The sequence below is a fragment of the Akanthomyces muscarius genome, chromosome 2 (genome assembly GCF_028009165.1).
Source record: "Akanthomyces muscarius strain Ve6 chromosome 2, whole genome shotgun sequence".
NCBI classification, from domain to species: Eukaryota; Fungi; Ascomycota; class Sordariomycetes; order Hypocreales; family Cordycipitaceae; genus Akanthomyces; species Akanthomyces muscarius.
Window position 1 is genome coordinate 1,998,705 of NC_079242.1, and position 17,272 is coordinate 2,015,976.

At 55.7% G+C, this 17,272-nt stretch overlaps 9 protein-coding genes across 9 annotated transcripts; 3 read left to right on the forward strand and 6 right to left on the reverse strand.

Moving 5' to 3' along the window:
• Positions 1–600: 600 nt before the first annotated feature.
• LMH87_003761 (uncharacterized protein) lies at positions 601–1,623 on the reverse strand (the record flags this gene model as incomplete). The annotated part of the gene is made up of 1 exon (XM_056194880.1): positions 601–1,623. One exon carries the CDS (start codon positions 1,621–1,623, stop codon positions 601–603), a length of 1,023 nt encoding a protein of 340 aa, XP_056048563.1.
• Positions 1,624–2,253: 630 nt separating this feature from the next.
• On the reverse strand, positions 2,254–3,335 carry LMH87_003762 (uncharacterized protein; the record flags this gene model as incomplete). Its single annotated transcript, XM_056194881.1, has 4 exons — positions 2,254–2,598; positions 2,656–2,724; positions 2,783–3,257; positions 3,319–3,335. The coding sequence occupies 4 exons, from the start codon at positions 3,333–3,335 to the stop codon at positions 2,254–2,256; spliced, it is 906 nt and encodes a 301-aa protein (XP_056048564.1).
• A 514-nt stretch (positions 3,336–3,849) lies between these two features.
• On the forward strand, positions 3,850–4,322 carry LMH87_003763 (uncharacterized protein; the record flags this gene model as incomplete). The annotated part of the gene is made up of 3 exons (XM_056194882.1): positions 3,850–3,866; positions 3,937–4,210; positions 4,281–4,322. 3 exons carry the CDS (start codon positions 3,850–3,852, stop codon positions 4,320–4,322), a joined length of 333 nt encoding a protein of 110 aa, XP_056048565.1.
• Positions 4,323–4,738: 416 nt separating this feature from the next.
• On the reverse strand, positions 4,739–6,165 carry LMH87_003764 (uncharacterized protein; the record flags this gene model as incomplete). The annotated part of the gene is made up of 2 exons (XM_056194883.1): positions 4,739–5,597; positions 5,687–6,165. 2 exons carry the CDS (start codon positions 6,163–6,165, stop codon positions 4,739–4,741), a joined length of 1,338 nt encoding a protein of 445 aa, XP_056048566.1.
• A 1,055-nt stretch (positions 6,166–7,220) lies between these two features.
• Positions 7,221–8,418, reverse strand: LMH87_003765 (uncharacterized protein; the record flags this gene model as incomplete). The annotated part of the gene is made up of 2 exons (XM_056194884.1): positions 7,221–8,234; positions 8,287–8,418. 2 exons carry the CDS (start codon positions 8,416–8,418, stop codon positions 7,221–7,223), a joined length of 1,146 nt encoding a protein of 381 aa, XP_056048567.1.
• Positions 8,419–9,117: 699 nt separating this feature from the next.
• On the reverse strand, positions 9,118–10,799 carry LMH87_003766 (uncharacterized protein; the record flags this gene model as incomplete). Its single annotated transcript, XM_056194885.1, has 2 exons — positions 9,118–9,816; positions 9,885–10,799. The coding sequence occupies 2 exons, from the start codon at positions 10,797–10,799 to the stop codon at positions 9,118–9,120; spliced, it is 1,614 nt and encodes a 537-aa protein (XP_056048568.1).
• Positions 10,800–11,646: 847 nt separating this feature from the next.
• Positions 11,647–12,093, reverse strand: LMH87_003767 (uncharacterized protein; the record flags this gene model as incomplete). The annotated part of the gene is made up of 4 exons (XM_056194886.1): positions 11,647–11,679; positions 11,746–11,788; positions 11,860–11,895; positions 11,969–12,093. 4 exons carry the CDS (start codon positions 12,091–12,093, stop codon positions 11,647–11,649), a joined length of 237 nt encoding a protein of 78 aa, XP_056048569.1.
• A 421-nt stretch (positions 12,094–12,514) lies between these two features.
• On the forward strand, positions 12,515–15,171 carry LMH87_003768 (uncharacterized protein; the record flags this gene model as incomplete). The annotated part of the gene is made up of 2 exons (XM_056194887.1): positions 12,515–14,444; positions 14,495–15,171. 2 exons carry the CDS (start codon positions 12,515–12,517, stop codon positions 15,169–15,171), a joined length of 2,607 nt encoding a protein of 868 aa, XP_056048570.1.
• A 345-nt stretch (positions 15,172–15,516) lies between these two features.
• LMH87_003769 (uncharacterized protein) lies at positions 15,517–17,063 on the forward strand (the record flags this gene model as incomplete). Its single annotated transcript, XM_056194889.1, has 2 exons — positions 15,517–15,691; positions 15,850–17,063. 2 exons carry the CDS (start codon positions 15,517–15,519, stop codon positions 17,061–17,063), a joined length of 1,389 nt encoding a protein of 462 aa, XP_056048571.1.
• Between the last annotated feature and the right edge of the window lie 209 nt (positions 17,064–17,272).

A 17,272-nucleotide genomic window follows, 5' to 3' on the forward strand; every position in this document is an offset into this window, starting at 1 on the left:
ACAGGCCCGCCTCTCTCCATAACACGAATTGTCCAGCAGCTTCAGCCACACTTGAAAGGGGCTGGCTCTATGGCTATTCGTGGCCCCTCGTGTTTTTTTTTTTCCTTTGCTGCCCTTGCTGTGCAAGTTTAGCGCTGCGGGCACGATATTTTAGGGGACTTGGAGCCGCTAACAAAGCACTGAAGGCCTGCTCCAGGGGGGGGGGCCGGTTGGGGCTTCTCACGTTGCAGGCAGCCAACCGCTGGCGGCTGTTGAGCCACACCTTGTTGCCACGTTCCCGCCTGGGGCTGACAGCATTGGCTGCTGAGGATTGCCAGTGTGCGACTTGAAACTCACGAACTGCATTCCATCTTGGGCAGTGAAGGGTTATGATCAAGACGCAGCAAACAAGAGCGGAGGTTATTTCTCCGTCTATTTGGATAGCCATATGCACATTATACACGATTTCACAAGCATTCTTGTTCATTTTATGAACCCACATGCGACTCCAAAGAGATCCAAGAGCACTCAGCAGAGCTAGAGCTGATTTGATAGTACAATTTATTATTATTCATTTATTCGTTCATTCGCAGCACTTTCTTCAGATTCTCATGGAGCCGTTTACAGCGATGCCTTGGAAGGCGCCTTCTTGTCCAGCCACTCACTCACGATGCTGTTGACCTCATCCGCCTTCTCGACCAGCGCCCAGTGGCTGGCATCCACCTCTGCCTTTGTGAGGTCCTCAAACTGCTCGTCCATCGACTGCGACAGCGCCGGCGGCAGCGCCGCGTCCCTGCTGGCCGCGATGAAGAGCGACGGCACCGCCACCTTCTTCTGCCCGGCGGCCGCCAGCTCCTCGTCGGCCTCAAAGTTGAGCTTGCGCGTGCGGTACCAGTTGAGCGGGCCGCGCATCTCGGGCGCCGCCTGGCGCGCGTACTCGTCGGCGTAAAAGTCGAGCTCCGCGGGCGACAGCAGCGGCGACGGGCCCAGGCCGTCGAGGCTGTCAAAGAGGACGCCCTGGCTCACGCGGAAGCCGACCTCGCCGCTGGGGCCCTGCCCGCCAAACATGGCGTTGAGCAGCTTGCGGATCTGGTCGCGGCCCTGGATCCGCGTCTCGACGTCGGGCCCGTGGAACTGCAGCTGGTACGTAAAGTTGGTCAGGATGCCCGCCTTGATGAGGTCCTCGAGCGGCGTGTACTGCGCGGCCGGCTTCATGTACGGCGTGCACACGACAAAGGCGCGCTGCACCAGCTCCGGGTACCGGTCGACCATGCGCCAGGCGACCAGGCCGCCCCAGTCGTGGCCGCCCAGCACGATCTGGCCGTCGGGGCCGACGTGCTTGCGCGCCAGCTCCGCCAGGTCGGCCGTGGTGCTCTTGAAGGTGTACTGGCTCAGGTCGGCCGGGGCGTCGGTGCGCGCGTAGCCGACGTTGTCGGGGACAATGACCTGGTAGCCGCGGGACATGAAGTAGGGGACCTGCGCGCGCCAGCCGAAGCCCATGTCCGGGAAGCCGTGCACAAGCAGCATGGTGCCGACCTTGGCGCCCTGAGGCTCGCCAATAATGTAGTGGTATTTCTTGCCACGGATGGTCGCGTAGTGGCTCGTGACCCGCGGGTCGTTGGGCTTGAGTTTGCTCGTGTCCATGGCGGCAGGCGTTTTGCAGCAAGTGTATTGGGGGTGTGAGGAGATGGGACGAAACAAAGTTGATTGGAGCTACCGACGCAGCTATATATGTACTCAGTAGAAATGGAACTTGGAAAAAAGACGTATAAGTCGTACCTACTAACACCCGGCAGCCCGCAACAAATGTAACTCAATGGGTAAGGCGGGGTGTATTAGTGCAGACAGGAATCGGACTTTTGAGTTGGCTACCGTCTCGCGGACCCTTGTCCGGTGCCTCGGCACATAATCAGATTGATGAGACGCCCGCCGCCGTACGTAATGCGGTGGCGCCAATACTTTGTCATATTTATGTCTAGGCCCGGCACTTTTTATGACCCGTGCTCGTGCTGATCTGTTTGGTTTGCCATGTACTCGGTGGAAGTGCAAAGCCGTGCAACAATGACGTCCGCTCACAAAACCCGGCGGGTTTGCGGCCCATAAAACTTGATCAAGCTTCATGGCCCCTCCATAGCTAGGAGCTCCGAAGCGGGACGAAAGGTACTTTCATGCGAATACGAATCAATATATGATCATTGAGCTTATTTTGAGCGAGTATCGAGGTCCGTCGCCACGCGTGTCCCGCATATCATGTTGACACTAGGTCGTGCACTATCAATATATCACCATATCTTCCCCATCATGTTCCACAATGTCCCCGGCGTAGTCGTGTCCGTCATGCGGTGTGTCCTCCTCTTTAACGCCCGTGTCATCGTCCACCTTCATTGGAGATGCGGCGACGGCCGAATCGGTGGATGGAGGGCTAACTGTCTGTAGCCGTGGCTCCTCCCGCGGCGGCGATGGCGGTCTTGATCTTACGGCTGCGCCATGTCGTTCAACATACCATTTCCGGCGTTTTTCAAACTCACTCTCCTCGCGCTGCACAAGCTCCCTTGCCTTTTCCCTCTGTTCATCTATGACGTCCTGCTCTTCGTCGGTGCATTGCCAAGGTAGGTAGTACTGCAGCGAGGGGTTAGCTCAGCGTTTTCACACATAGGTGTACATAGGCAAACCTACAATCCTGGGCTCGGCTCTGGTCATTAGAAATCTCGCCAGCGCCAGCTTCTTTATGTGTCGGTTTCGCATCTGTGTCGCAACTTGTTAGTCAGTCAGCCGCCAAAAGCATCGTCGAGCAGCCACATACAACTTCCTCGTCCAGCACGATTTGCTCTCTGATGCGGACAGTCCTTAGCTGCGCAAGCCTCTCGGCCCGTCGCTGTCCATCCTCCGTGGCCTGCTTCTGCATGCGCTCCTTCTGTCGCTTCTCGATCTCTTGCCGGCGCTTCTGCTGGGAGCTGCTGGGCCCCTGGTTGAGCGTGTTCAACAGACCTCCGAACAAACGCTTCCCACGTTTCTTGTCCTCTTGCGTGGCGACAGGCGGACGCCTTTCCGGGACAGTCTCTTCCGCAACTGAGCGATCTCTATGGAAGGACGGTGACCGTGACCGTCGTCTTGAGCGGTCTCGATCATCCTCATCGGAGTCGTATCGGCTTCGTTTTGGTATCTCGTCGTGGTACTGGGGTTCGGGCGACGCCCTGCGCTTCAATGGCTGCGCGTCGCGCGAGTCTGTGATTTCCATCATATCCTCAGCCTTAGTATGCATTTCTGCAGCCGCCATGCTATAGGAGTCGAGTCAGAAAACCGGTCCCATGACCACGACTTGCGACACACTGTACTTACGCTTCTGGTGACGCCATTGTTCCACAAGTCGCAGTTGCCGCGGAAATTTCTGTACTTATCGAGGTCCCTGTAGAGACTGCGCAGGTATTAATGGCTTTCCCACAACATATCGTATATCTGGCTGCGAAGGCGCAGATGGTAATGTCGTCAAGGAACGGCAGAAAAAAGTATCGTTGGTGGCGATCAATTTCGCAGGTCGAAGATACCTAGGTAGGTAGCACCTGCAGGCAGGCCTTACAGTGGACTTATGGACGGTATTAGTGGCTCCCGCTAGCGGTTTTGTCGCTGCTGCCTTCAAGCTCGCGCCCCCGCTCTGTGATTGGCCAACCGCCGAGGTCCCTTCTAGCAGGCAACTGAAAAGGCTGAGAAATCTACCATCCATCACTGCTCAGGCGACACTAGCTAGATTTGCGACAGAGCTCTGTTCTCCCCGCGAGGACCCTTTTTGCTCTCTACAACCTCGGCCACGAGGCTCTATTCCCTTGATTATTCTCGTCAGTCAGGAAGCGTCTTCTCATCCAAGCCGTCAAAATGTCGCGCCATCACCCGTGAGTCCACCACAATCCCCCACCCTCGCAACATTACGCAAGTCGCTAACCTCGCTTCGCCACGTCCCAGCGATCTCGTCATGTGCCGCAAGCAGCCCGGCATCGCCATCGGGCGCCTCTGCGACAAGTGCGACGGCAAGTGCCCCGTGTGCGACTCGTACGTCCGGCCGACGACCCTCGTGCGCATCTGCGACGAGTGCAGCTTCGGCAACTACCAGAACAAGTGCGTCGTCTGCGGCGGCGAGGGCATCTCGGATGCCTTCTACTGCTTCGAATGCACGCGGCTCGAAAAGGACCGCGATGGTTGCCCCAAGATTATCAACCTGGGCAGTTCGAGAACAGATGTACGTCGTTCCTCTCCGTCTGTCTTGCTGTGTTTGCCTGGACGTTTTACTGACCTGATTCCTTCTGCAGTTGTTCTACCAGAAAAAGACGAATCGTCAACCGAATTATTAACCACGGAGAGGCCCGGGTCGGGGCACGCTTCGTGGTACATTGGTAGCGACCAAGATCATCAAAACAAAATACAATATTACATGCCTGGTTGGATTCTCATATGGGTTGGTGTTGGCGGCGTTTCGGCGAAGAACACGATGACAGCATTTGCTACTACATAGACATCGGAAAATAACGCTCAGAGCAAAAGGTATTAAAAAAAGTTATATTTTGATTTAATACGCAACCTGTTTTCTTGCAAGTTGTAGTTCCTTGTACTCGGCAAAGTGTTTTGGTCATTATTGATACAAAGGAAAGCGTTAAATGATTCCAACAGAAAAAGATGATCCCCGCGATGAACTCCAAAAAGGATGCAGTGGCAAAAATATATAGTTATTGTACAGTAGATGCACGAGAATGGATGGCCCAAATCCAGCTTAGATGTAGCTGACCTTGGTTCCCATGCCTGCTGTGGCGGCGACCTTGGCCCACGACGCACCAAGCAGACGCTGCAGGCGCTGTCTGAGGCCCTTGTGGCCCAGCATGATGAGCAGGCTGACGATGAATCCGAGCATTCTCAAAACAATGACGGGATTGCTGTTGAGTGTCTGGGCGATTTGCTCGATGACAATCTTCATGCGGCTGAACACGGCACTGGCGCGCGCGGTGAGGGTAGGTGTTTGGCCGGGACCGCTTCTACCAGCGGCGGGCCGAGATATCGAGCTCGAGGATGGTCTCGGTGCTCGTCGTGGGCTGGGGCTCGGACTCGACTCGACGCCATAGTCGGTTTCGCTCGCTTCTTTGCGGGCTTTCTCTTCGTCGAGGCGCCGTCTCTCACGCTCTTCGCTCGCTTCCCGCAGTCGACGAGCCTCGTCAATGTCTCTTCGCAGCTGGTCTTCTTGCCGTTGGCGCTCTTCACGCTCCTGGCGGTCCTTCTCCTGCTGCTCTTCCTGGAGGCTCTGCAGAGCCTGGAGGAAGGCTTCGCGTCTCTCATCGTCGAGGACGGCGCTGACGCAGATGAACTCGCGCGCATAATCCCACTCGTTGTTGCGGAGCAGGACATGCAACGTGTACAGCTCGAGGATTTTGACACGGGCATTCAGATCTCTTGGCGTATCTGTACCGCTGGTTCCCTTGGCCGGTGAGGCGTAGCGACTCATGCGAGGCCCTGGGGAGCGACCCCCGTTGAGCTTGTTTCCGAAATCCAAGTTGGGCGCGTTGCATGAGGCGAGATATGTCTCTAATTTCTTTTGGTTGAGAGTCTGGTTCTGGGCATGGGCAAGTAGGAGGGTAGCTCTGTGTATCGATGGGCAGTTTTTCGGTTAGTTCAAGCCGGGCAGATAAAACAGGTTGGGGGCAGACGCGTATAGCGCGGCGCAACTTACAGGTTAATGACAACCTCTGAGTCGACATCGCCCTCGGACCCGTGGTATCCATTCCTGACAACATCCTCCCACACGGTGCCCTCGCGGACCTTGGCGCACAAGGCCCTCCATTCCTGCGTGCCAAAGGCGGACTTGCCCTCCTCGGGCTCCATCTCCACAATGGCATTGAGCGTGGTGAGGTACAGGCTCCACACCTTGACCCTCGTGGTGCGCGAGGCGCCGGATACTGGCGTAGGCTCGCCCTCGGAGGGTGGTGTGATGAGCGGCAGCAGCGTGCTGAGGGCCTCGGGCAGGCGACGCGTCAGGAATAGAGTTGAGGCTTGCCGGTATGTCTTGGAAATCTGAGACGTCTGGCGCTGTGCGGCGGGCGAGGAAAAGGACGAAATGGAAGGCGACAGAAGGGAGCGTCCAAAGGTGTCGCTGCTCTTGGCCGTGGCCGTCGGGCTGAGCGACGGAGCGTAGGAGCCGTCAAAGGACATGATGGACGAAGGAATCGGCGACTAGATGTTCGACATTCAAAAGATGCAAGACGGTACAAGGCACCGCAGACTCGCTATTCGACGCGAGCGCGAGGGCGGCGGGCCGTGGTGGTGCTCTTGCGCTCTCTTTCAAAGGGAGCGAAAGTGCCGAGGGCGGGTGGTTGGGTAGTTCGGCACAGGGCGGTCGGTCGGGACGGGCTTATGGCAGACAGGCGGCGGTGGTTTGCATCCCACGCATTGGGAGACTGCAGCTGCACAATGGATTTTCAAAAGAAAGGGAAAATGCTGCAATGGAGATTTGGTGAAGAAGGAGAAGGATGTGCTTCCCCAGCTTTGTTGAGGAGAAGCTTCGATTATTACGGAAAGGTCGTGGATGGGACCGGCCACGCGCACTTGATCCGGCGAACATGTGCTGGCGGGCTTTTTTGCAGGCAGAAAAGAGGCGTGGTGGAGAACGGCTTCTTCGGGCTGCAGGTGGTGCAGAGGTTTAGCCTCGGCAGGTCTTCACAGTCTCACTCACAGGTCGGCCACCGCCGAGACGGCGCTGGAGAAGACCTATTAGGTAGGTACAGCGTGCCGGCTGTCTGTAACCTCGCGCTGCAGACCGCCCGAGAGGGACCGCTACAGCGCTCTTATTAGCGGCCTGCGAGACAGGGGTTGTTGGTGTGCTGCCGGCGGGTCGGCCGAGGCCGCTAGCGGAGAGAGCATATGCAACAAGCTTGTTTTTTTCTGGCCTGAAGTCTGCTGCCGCACGTTAGCAAGCTACCTTCTTCCTGGGCACCGACTGCACAGAAATGCAGGTCCCTCTCCAACCTCCGCTATCCAAACACCTCGCTTGCGCCGACTTGGTGAGTACCAGTCATCCTCTCAGCATCCAGCTCAGCCCACTCGCCCCAACTCACGGAGATTAGACTCCTCTTCTAGAAATGGCGCTGCCACATCAATGCACACATGGACGCGAGCTTTCGTAATGGTATTATTAGCATCAATGCATTCCAGCCAAGCCAGTCGTGCCATCGTTCCTATTCGCCATCAACCATTGCCCGTTCCATTTGTCACGCCCTCGTGGTGGTGGTTGCTAATCTGCCAAGGGACCGCGCCAGGTCGTCTATCTGATTCCACCGCTGCAACAAGACGTCCATCTTTGCCGCGTTGGCCTCGTCTCGCAGTTCCGTGATCCTGCGCCGATGGACCTCAATCTCCCCGCGAAGCTCTGCGAGCAGCCCCGGCAGCATCGCGCGCGCCTTGGCCAGGGTCCCATCGGCGTCTTCCTCGCCGTCGATCCAGTCGTCCCACTGCGGCACGGTACCGGTAAGCCCTCTCATCGCAACCCAGGCTCTGTCTGATGGCGTCAAATCTGCCCGCAGCATGAAATCGCCCAGTAAGCCTCTCTCTGACAGCGCCACCTTGTGCTCCGTTTGTAGTTTGGCGAACAGTATGCTGTCCAAGCAGAGCTGATCGTTGGGATTGTCTGGCAGCACAAATCCATACTCTGCCAGCAGAAAATCGTTGGAGTGCGTGCCGTATGACGTGTAAACTTCCTCGCCTTCCTGGTACTCGCGATCCGCGGTTATGTCATAAGCCTCCGTTGAGAATGCCACCGCGCAGCCCGCACTCGAATGATTAAACATGTCTGCCACGGGGAGCAGTGCCAGGCGGTCATGCCACGGGTAGCTGAGCGTTTCCTGGATTTCGTAGTAAAAGGATCGCGTGCCCACGAGAAACCACGAATAGAGGTAGTCTTGCTTCGCCATGTCAGGATACCCTTCTTTGGCATGGTTCCAGTCTTGCCGAAACTTTCTCTGTTGGTTGCGAAGCAAGTTCTTCGTCTCTGGGGGTAAAAGCTCTTGGAGCGTCTCTGGCCAGAAAAATGGCGTGCTGCTTTCAAAATCGCCGAGAGATGGCACCAGCTTGCCCCAGACTCGCGAGCTCGGAGGATGCAGCAAGAGATCTGCTGCCAACAGCCCGTGCAGCGTCATGTTGGCTGGCACTTTGGCCATGAGGGCTTTTGGCAGCGTGTGTCGACTTCGTATAGCCGGCGTTGGAACTGCCATGACTACGTCTCCTTCCTGTCATCATGTCAGAAAAATCGAGCTTGAAAGCGCAAGGCTTGTCCCATACGTGAATGACGCGAGTGGCCACCATGCCCAATCCACGGCCTGCGATGCTACTGGGTCGGACGCCATCAAGCAGGACCCCTTGATCAGTTGCCCATTGCAAAAGAGAATCAATTGTGACAATCTGGCCCTCCATATCTCACTTCGTCACCGGCGTCATGGCTCCCAGAAAATCTTGAAAATCTGCAATGATAATGCGCAGCAACACAAGCATGGATGCAGCAGATACTTTCTGTTTGCGTGGTTGTGCGTGGTATGGGCCGTGGCGGCCAGGCGTGGCGCCCCGCTCACCGCACTAACAAATGGCGTACTGAAACCTGCTTACATAGCTTCTCGAGTTGCGCAAATCTGTAACTCGATTCAAAACTCCCAAATCAATGTTGCAGAGTTCCATCGGACTCCCGCATCTTGCAAGCACTCGCTGACATGCTTGGTACTTGCCGCCCCACCATGCTAGACTAGCACGATCATGTACTCGGGCATGGGGTTCGACAATAGTTAGTGGGCAATTCTTTGGAGAGATTTTTTATGTGTGTTGTACTATTCTCGTATATTCTAAATACTCTTTTTTTCCTCCCTTTTTGTATTGTTCTCCTTATCTGTAGTACTAACGGCGTTCGGTCTCTATGTTCACGAGCCATTGTGACAGACTGGCAACATGCGGGCAAGCTTCACACTATGTAGTTTATTTCTATCTTTAAATTCGCAAGTTAGATATACAAACAGTAATCAGATGGACAACACGTGATGTCGCATACCCAAAATACATGCCGCCGATCAAAACTCCGCAATTTCAGTAATGTAGTATACATATCAAGCCGGTACTGCCACAACACTACATAATGGTGCTTTCATGGTACTGGCTTCTCCTTGGCGATCGTCTCAGCAACGCTGCTTCTTCTTCATTTTCATCTCGTAAAAGGATGATGCTCTCCTCGCGCTCGATAAACGAATGCCCAGATCCGGCCAGCTGCGACTCGGCAATCCAGCCAGCCTCCACGCCAAAGCCGACCACGTCCGCGGCACAGCTAAAGCACGGCACGTCGTCGCTGACGTCGGGGTTGAGATATTTCCACAGTTCTTGCGTTGTGAGACGAAATTTTTTCAGCTCCTTCTTTTCGCCTTTAAAGTTGCCAACGAGATACGAGTACAGGTATGCCAACCACAGCACGTTTGTGTACGGCGCAAAAACGTCCCACGATAGAGGCCCGTCGATCCCCTTTGCGTACGGTGTTGTGTGCTCTGTCGGAGGCAGGCAAACGCGATCAGCACGCAACAGGAATGATCTCATCTGTCTGTACACGTTGCACTGAGGCGCGTGCGTACTTGTAAAGAAGCTCAGGTCTTTCTCCAAGTCATTTGAGACGGGTACGGCGTAGTCAATGGACAAATCCTCTGCCCTTGACAAGCCATAGTCCAGAATTGTAATGTCCAGACCTGAGAAGCCATAAAATCGGCCTTCAGAGTCAGACGGCCTTGAGCGTGGCTCCTGAACCTGCCGTATGCATAGATTGCCCTCGTGAAGATCTCGATGCTGTTGTATTACAGTTAGCGTCTCTTCTTTCGCCGCGGAGATGCCGCCGCAAACAGAGTATCACGAACCTCGAACATGGCTAAATCTTCAGCTCGTGCGAGTGCAACCGCCACCAGAAAAAAAATGTCCCACAACTGACTCTCCGTGGTCAGCCTCCAGTCCTCGAGCGCAATGCCCGCGTCACCCAGTTCCACGACGAGAAAACGCGTCTCGTCCAGATAGCGGCTCGGGGAGGGATAGAATTGGGCGCGACCTGGATCCTGTCGCTTCATTCGTCGTTGAAACACTTGATGCGTCTCAAGCAGCTGCCTTGTGGCCTTGCCCTGCACGACATAGCGTTCCTTGTAAACGACGAATCCGGGAATGTCGGCAAGCCACTCGGATATTTGCAGCTCGCCATTGATGTCCTCCTCGGCGTGCGGCTCCTCGTCAACGAGCTTTGAGCGCTCCTGCGCCTTTGTTTTCGCCTTGATGGGTGAGTGCAGGCGGATGACTTTGATGATGCTGGTGCCGCGATCGTTGGTGACACGGTAGACTTCAGCGTAGGAGGCCTCAGCGATCTTTTCTATGCGATCACCGTGAGGACATACGTCCTCCCATGACAATATTCGAAGAGTTGTTTCGGTAGAGCTGTCTTCTTCGTATTGGGACTCATCCTCTGAGTGAAGACTCTCCTCTATGTCACTTGTAGGTGGTGTAAATTTTTCGGGCTCATCTGGCACCTCTAGTTCCTTTTGTTTGGCGTTCTTCGATGGTCTTTCTGTCAATCTTGGTGCTTCTTGAACCTCTGTGGCTTCTTCTCGGATCCGAACTTCAGAGAGCTGCTCGGCCAGGTCCTTCACGGTCACTGGTTCAGAGTGCTTTGGTGAGCTAGCTGCTTTTCTGGTAGGCGGCTTGCGCACCGGGCTTTGGGGCAGTTCAGCAAAAAGCCTTTCGGCTTTTGATGCCTTTGATTGCTTGCCGTATGTGGCTTTTCGCGGCATTTTGTCGTCTTGATGCGTTTAGCCCATGAGATCCTTAGCCATTGTCCCTGTTTGGCCTTGCGAGCCACAAGAGACCAATGTACGGTTGGCCGGGCAACCACGACTGTGGTAGTGCGTCAAGCCGCAAGCGCGACCGCTCGCGCACAGTTATGATGCAATTAAATCCCATACACAGTTTCAACTTGAAAATAGTTGAAATAACTGTTAAGCTTGTGGGTTCTTTCTCGATGTTTGGTCGTCACATTGAGTTGTCTGAACTTATGGTGGTGCTGGGGACGATTGACAAGGTTGCTTTCTCCTAAAATGCCATCACAGACTGAATTGGGCGACCCTTTAAATGATTTCGGGCATCAATGAACATGGTAATCTATAAAAAAACAGCTCACCCATGCTCATCTAATTATCCGACCCCTTGACGATTTTTTCAATGGTCCACATGCTGGGTTTGCTATTCCCCTATTCTATAGGGTACTGGTAAGTGGATGGATGTACTGGTAGAAACTCAGTTGCGGCATGGGTACTGGCTAGCATAAGTGCATAGGTAAAACATGACAGTAAAGTGCCAGTGGCAGTTGAATAGCTCATGACCCATGGAATTGCAACAAGCTTCCACGCCTAACAAGTCGTCTTCCATTGCATCGGACGGGACAGTACTGCTGACTTCATAGACGGGCTTTCCCTTCCCTTTTTAGACATTGAACGGTTTGTAGGCCCTAGCGTGTATTGCCATTGGAACGCCACCGAACCACTACTGGACCACTAAACTATCTGGTAGACAGTCTTTCCGACTGGTCCGACAGCGTGATCGGAAAGACCCTGCGTGCCCCGCGTTTCCTTTATTAGTTGACTACCTATGAGCAGTCGAGAACGAGTTGTTGGCCTCGGCATTGTCTCTGTCAGTCAAGGGGTAACTCTTGTCAATGTACGTAGGTGGGCACCAACATACTGTCAATGCATCACGACATCTCACGAGTGGCTGCCAAGTACCACTATGTCCGCAAGAAGGCAACTGTTGTCAATTGCTGCATGACGAACCAAGGCACAATAAAGGCAGGCTTACGACAACGTGCCGTGATTTTTTTGCTCCAAGAAAACACTTTATCCACTTGACGTCAGAGAACTGCCGTTGTGCCGTAGCGCAACTCCGGGGGTGGCCACAATTGTCCTACCTTAATTCTGACTCGCCCTCGAGATGGATTCTGATCTCCACGTAACGGTCTCGACTTCCAGGGACCTTGCTAGACGCTGGGTCACGACCGGGAATTACTGGCACCGTGCGTGCTCGCAGACACATGGATCGCGAGCAGTCTCGTGTGCATCAGAGCACGAGAAAACCCACCGAGTCCTGTGGTTCGCGCCCCTTTGAGTCTGCCGTCTCCCTACCTGACCGACAATGGGCAAAGGGCGAACAAGGTTGCTAGAGGTGCCTGATGGGATATTCGCCGCCGTGTTGATGCTGCAATGGCCGCGACACCCCACCCACCACGAATCGTGGACTAAAGTTTTGTGGACTTATAGAAGGACATGTCCGCGCTCGGCTCTGGTGGAGGGGCTGAGTATTTAGTTAATAAGCCGTTGGATGCATCCGCCACCTTTCTTTGCCTTTATCGTGTTTGACTGAATTTTCGCATTTTTTCCCATACATATATCCGTGCATACTTTTGCGCCTTTGCTGTTGGTTGCTGTTCTGCTGCATCCCTGCTGCCGTTGCTGCGATGGAAGAGTCCGGCGCCTCGACCACGCCGGAGGACCCGGACCCAGGCTCTGAGAGCCGGCCCAAGTACGAAGACTTTGCTCACCACCAACCCGTCTACAGCGATTGGCCCCCTGGATCAACCGCGCCTCCAGAGACAACAACGTCTCAGAATGTCGAAGACTGGCCTAGACCGGCCACAGCCCCCGCTGCCGAGTTTCAATCCACCTCGCCCGAAATCACTTCGCCTGAGGCCGCCGTCGCCGCCGCCGTGAAGAAGGAAAAGGGCCGCGTGCGCTTCAATAGCACCGCTGGCGCCCATCTCCGACCGCCAATCACGCCCAGCGTGCCGCAGACGGGACCCGAGCGACGCAGCTCCCCAGCGCCGCCGCGGCCCTCTGCGCTTCGTAACCATTCCTCCGGCTCGATCCCAACCTCAGACTACTTTGCGCGGGAGGCTGCTGCGGCTACCGCAGCCAGCAAGCAGGAAGCCAGCAGCAGCTTTGTCGATGATGCATCCGAGAAGCAGATCTCGGCTGTTGCCGCTCAGGAACGGGCGAAAAAGGTGGCTGACAAGCTGCAGCGCGGGTCGCCCACGCCCTCGCGGAACTCGTTCGAGTCTCATCCGGCCAGCGTCGACGGTGACGCAGCGCCATTCCCCAGCGACGGCAGCATTCCTCTTCAGAACATGGGCCACGCGCGCTCAGAGTCTGGCGACGACCAGTGGCAGCTACTACAACAACTCGAGGAGCCCCCCAAGAACCAAAATGATGAAGCCTACGATCTCGTCCGCTCGCACACCATGCGGAGGCAGGAAAAGACGCCCGACGACGTGACCGTGGTCGACCCGGAGGAGCAGGCGGCGACCGCCAACCACACCATGGAGGTGGACGACTGGAATGCCGGCGGCTACGACGGCGTGGTCTCGGTGCCGACGCCGAAACACTACCGAGGCGGCGTGCTCTCGCAGCTGCTCAAGCTCTACAAGCCTGCGGACGCGAGCCAGCCGCGGCGCCCGGGCCATCACCAGCGCAACATCTCGGCCTCGTCGGCGGGCCACACGTCCGGCTCCGAGTCGGGTCACACAACGCCCAGCCGCCGGAAGTGGTACGAGCAGAACCGGTCACAGGACACGCTCGCAAATCTGATCGAGGCCTCTGCGCGCCTGGCCAATCCCAACACTGGCAACAGCGCTGGTGGCGTGGGGTCGAGCTCGGCGTCGCCCAAGAAGAAGCGGCCCAAGGCGAAGCGCGTGGGCAGCAACTCGCTCTTCCACCACCATCAAAAGGAAGAGACGCGCATCGCGGTCCACATTGCAGGCATCCTTGCGCGGCAGGGCTACATCATCAAGCTATGCCGCGCGCTCATGCTGTACGGCGCGCCGACCCACCGTCTCGAGGAGTATCTGAGCATGTCTGCGCGAGTGTTGGAGATTGAGGGCCAGTTTCTGTACTTGCCTGGATGCATGGTGATTTCATTCGACGACACGTCGACGCATACTACGGAGGTGCGCATTGTGCGTACCATCCAGGGTATCGATCTCGGCAAGCTCAAGGATGTCCACCAAGTCTACAAGGAAGTCATGCACGACGTGATTGGCGTGGAGGAGGGCACGGAGCGCATCGAGGCCATCATCGCCGCGCGCGAGAAATTCCACCCGTGGACTCGTGTGCTCATTTTTGGACTGACGAGCGCCACGGCGGCGCCATTTTCTTTCAAGGCCCGCTTCATCGACCTGCCCCTCGCCTTTTGCTTTGGCTGCCTCGTCGGAGCGCTGCAGCTGATTGTGGCGCCCAAGTCGAACATGTACAGCAACGTCTTTGAAGTCAGCGCAACGGTCATTGTGAGCTTCATGGGACGTGCCTTTGGCAGTATCTCCAACAGCAATCTGTTTTGTTTCTCTGCCATTACGCAGGGCGGCATTGTCATGTTGCTCCCTGGTTACTCAGTTTGTAAGTCGCCTCGCCAAACCATCTCACTAGACTTTTTTAACAATTTGTAGTATGCTCTGCGCTTGAGCTACAGGCTCGCGCCATTGTGCCAGGGTCGATCCGAATTGTCTACGCCATCATCTACTCTCTACTCCTCGGCTTCGGCATCACCGTGGGCGCATCACTCTGGGGCATCTTTGACAAGAACGCCACTTCCAAAGCACAGTGCGCAGATCCCATGAGCCCTTATGTCGCATTCACATTTGTACCTCTCTTCATCATTTGCATCAGCATCCTGTACCAGGCAAAATGGCGTCAGATGCCCGTCATGGTCGTCATTGCATTCTCCGGCTACATTGTCAACTATTTCAGCAGCGTGCGCTTCGTCGCGAGCCCGCAAATCGCAAACACCCTCGGTGCGCTCTGCGTTGGTGTACTTGCCAATCTGTACTCGCGTATTCGCCACGGAGTCGCCGCGGCCACTCTTATTCCCGCCATCTTTGTTCAGGTGCCTGGAGGATTGGCGGCGACTGGCGGCCTGCTGAGCGGACTGAGAACGGCCGACATGTTGACAAACTCCAACAGTACCGAGACGCCAACGGAAACCACACAAGCAATGAGCACGGTCGTGTTTGATGTGGCTGCGTCGATGATTCAGATTGCCATTGGTATTGCCGTTGGCCTGTTTTTGAGTGCGCTCTTGATCTACCCCCTCGGTAAACGCCGCAGTGGACTGTTCAGTTTCTAAGAAGTCACAAACTATATTCGGGCGTGTGTTTTATGCATTCACATTCTGAACACAAATCATTTCTTTAGCGTTTTTTTCAGACTATTTGTCTAGCATTCTTAGCCGGCGAGCTTGAGCATAGCCTGGTGGCTTCTTTGAATTTTTTTTTTCGGTGGCTTGCACTCGCGGCGTTTGAGCGATTTTGCATTTTGAGCCATTCATTTAATATTTAAATATTATTACAAAAGCAATCAAATTATTCCTCCATCTATGTAAATAACTGTACTTTGTTGACCAATTCAATAACTCATCCGAGCTGGGGAAAGTGTGGAGTTGGGAAGGGTTTAGAAGCTGCCACGCCACACCATGCCTAATTTGATGGCGAGCCCCGTGGACAGCGTTGGCCCCAAACTTCTCAGCTCCCCTGCACGACTCGTGCATGTCTTCATCCCATCGCCATCCAACACAACAGCCATGGCCGACATTCTGAAGAACGTGCTCGGTGTCAAGCAAGGCGAGGCGGGAGCCAAGGCCGATTCAGGTAAGCAATCCACCAGTTAGCAATGCGATGGCAATTGCACAGAGCACAACGCACGAGTCCGCAAAATATGGTCTTTTCGTCCTCCGTCAGTCTGCCACGCATTCGTCCTCCAATTGAATTCGCATCACATCAATATTCTAACCTATTCTAACCTTCAGACTTTGCCGATTTCGCCTCCGCTCCCGACCCTGCTCCCGTTGCCGGTGCCACCCTCGGCGGCGCGACTCCTCTTGCGACCGGTCGACCATTCACCAAGTGGTACAACATCCATGAGCGCCACTCCCTGTCCGAGTTCAAGGTGGAGGGTGTGATCCTCCTCGTGACGGCCTTCATCTTCATCTTCCACTTCTTTGGTGCTGGTTCCAACCGCAACAAGGCCAGGAAATGGATGCGCGCCCACGCCGCTGCCCTGCAAAACGAGTTTGCGCTCGTCGGCTACGGCCGCGCACCCACCGCCGAGGATGCCAATCCCGATACCCTGCTCAAGGAGAAGTCACTCTTTGAGTTTGCCAGCTACGCGACCGGCCGCAAGAACATTGCTTTCATGGACATTAAGATTACCCTGACCAAGAAGTTCAACCCCATCGTGTACCTCTTCGAGACGGTTGGCAGCTTCCTCGTCGAGTCCATGGGCCCCGCGCCCGAGGAGATTGCCGAGGTGCTCATCTACCCCTTTGACGGCAAGGAGAACCTGACGGTGCCCCGACGCCGCGGCGCCGAGGAGAGCGAGCCTGTGCCCGACTCCAAAAGCCAGTTTGACGGCTTCGTCTGGGCGGTGGTCAACAAGACGCGCATGCAGCGTCTTCGCGACCAGCGCTACGACGTCTCCCTGACGGTCACCAAGGACAACTCCAAGCTGCCCGAGTGGCTCACCGTCATGAGCGAGAGCGCCGAGGTCACCGACACCTTCCTCACCGCCGACCTCACCGCCGCCATTGTCGCGCTCGGCGACAACTTCCAGTACCTCGTCATCTCGGACCAGCCCATTGACAGCCCGACGACGCTCGACGAGACCACGCCCCGCAAGCGCCTGCACCTCAAGTACAGCCTGCCCGCCGACGGCAGCTACGACGCCTACGTGCCGCTCTTTGAGTACCTGCTGCGCCTGCCCGACCAGCTCGTCGCCCAGGCCCACTTCCGCCCCGAGGTCCTCAAGAAGATCCGCAACGTCCGCGAGCAAAAGATTAACCAGATCAAAAAGGTGGCCGAGGAGGAGCGCGCCGAGGAGCGCGCCGCTGAAAAGGAAAAGGCAAAGAAGGCCAAGCGCGACGCCGAGCTCGCGGGGCTCGACGCCAAGGCCCAGAAGAAGTATCTCGAGAAGGAGCAGGCCAAGGAGCAGCGCAAGGCCCAGAAGAAGATGACCATGCGGTAGAGACGAGATTTTGAACTCTTATGATCGGATACTTGGTCATGGCGCCAGACGGGCGATGGGCCTTTACCTGGGATGGCGGAAAGAGCGGCTTTGTTTCTTGTAGGGTTTTAGGAATGAAAAAAGTTGATGGATTGGGCTCGAGTAGTGTACCGTGTATGAGACAGTGTACGAAGAAGCAATGCGAGAAGAGCCAAGTGGATGATTTTTGT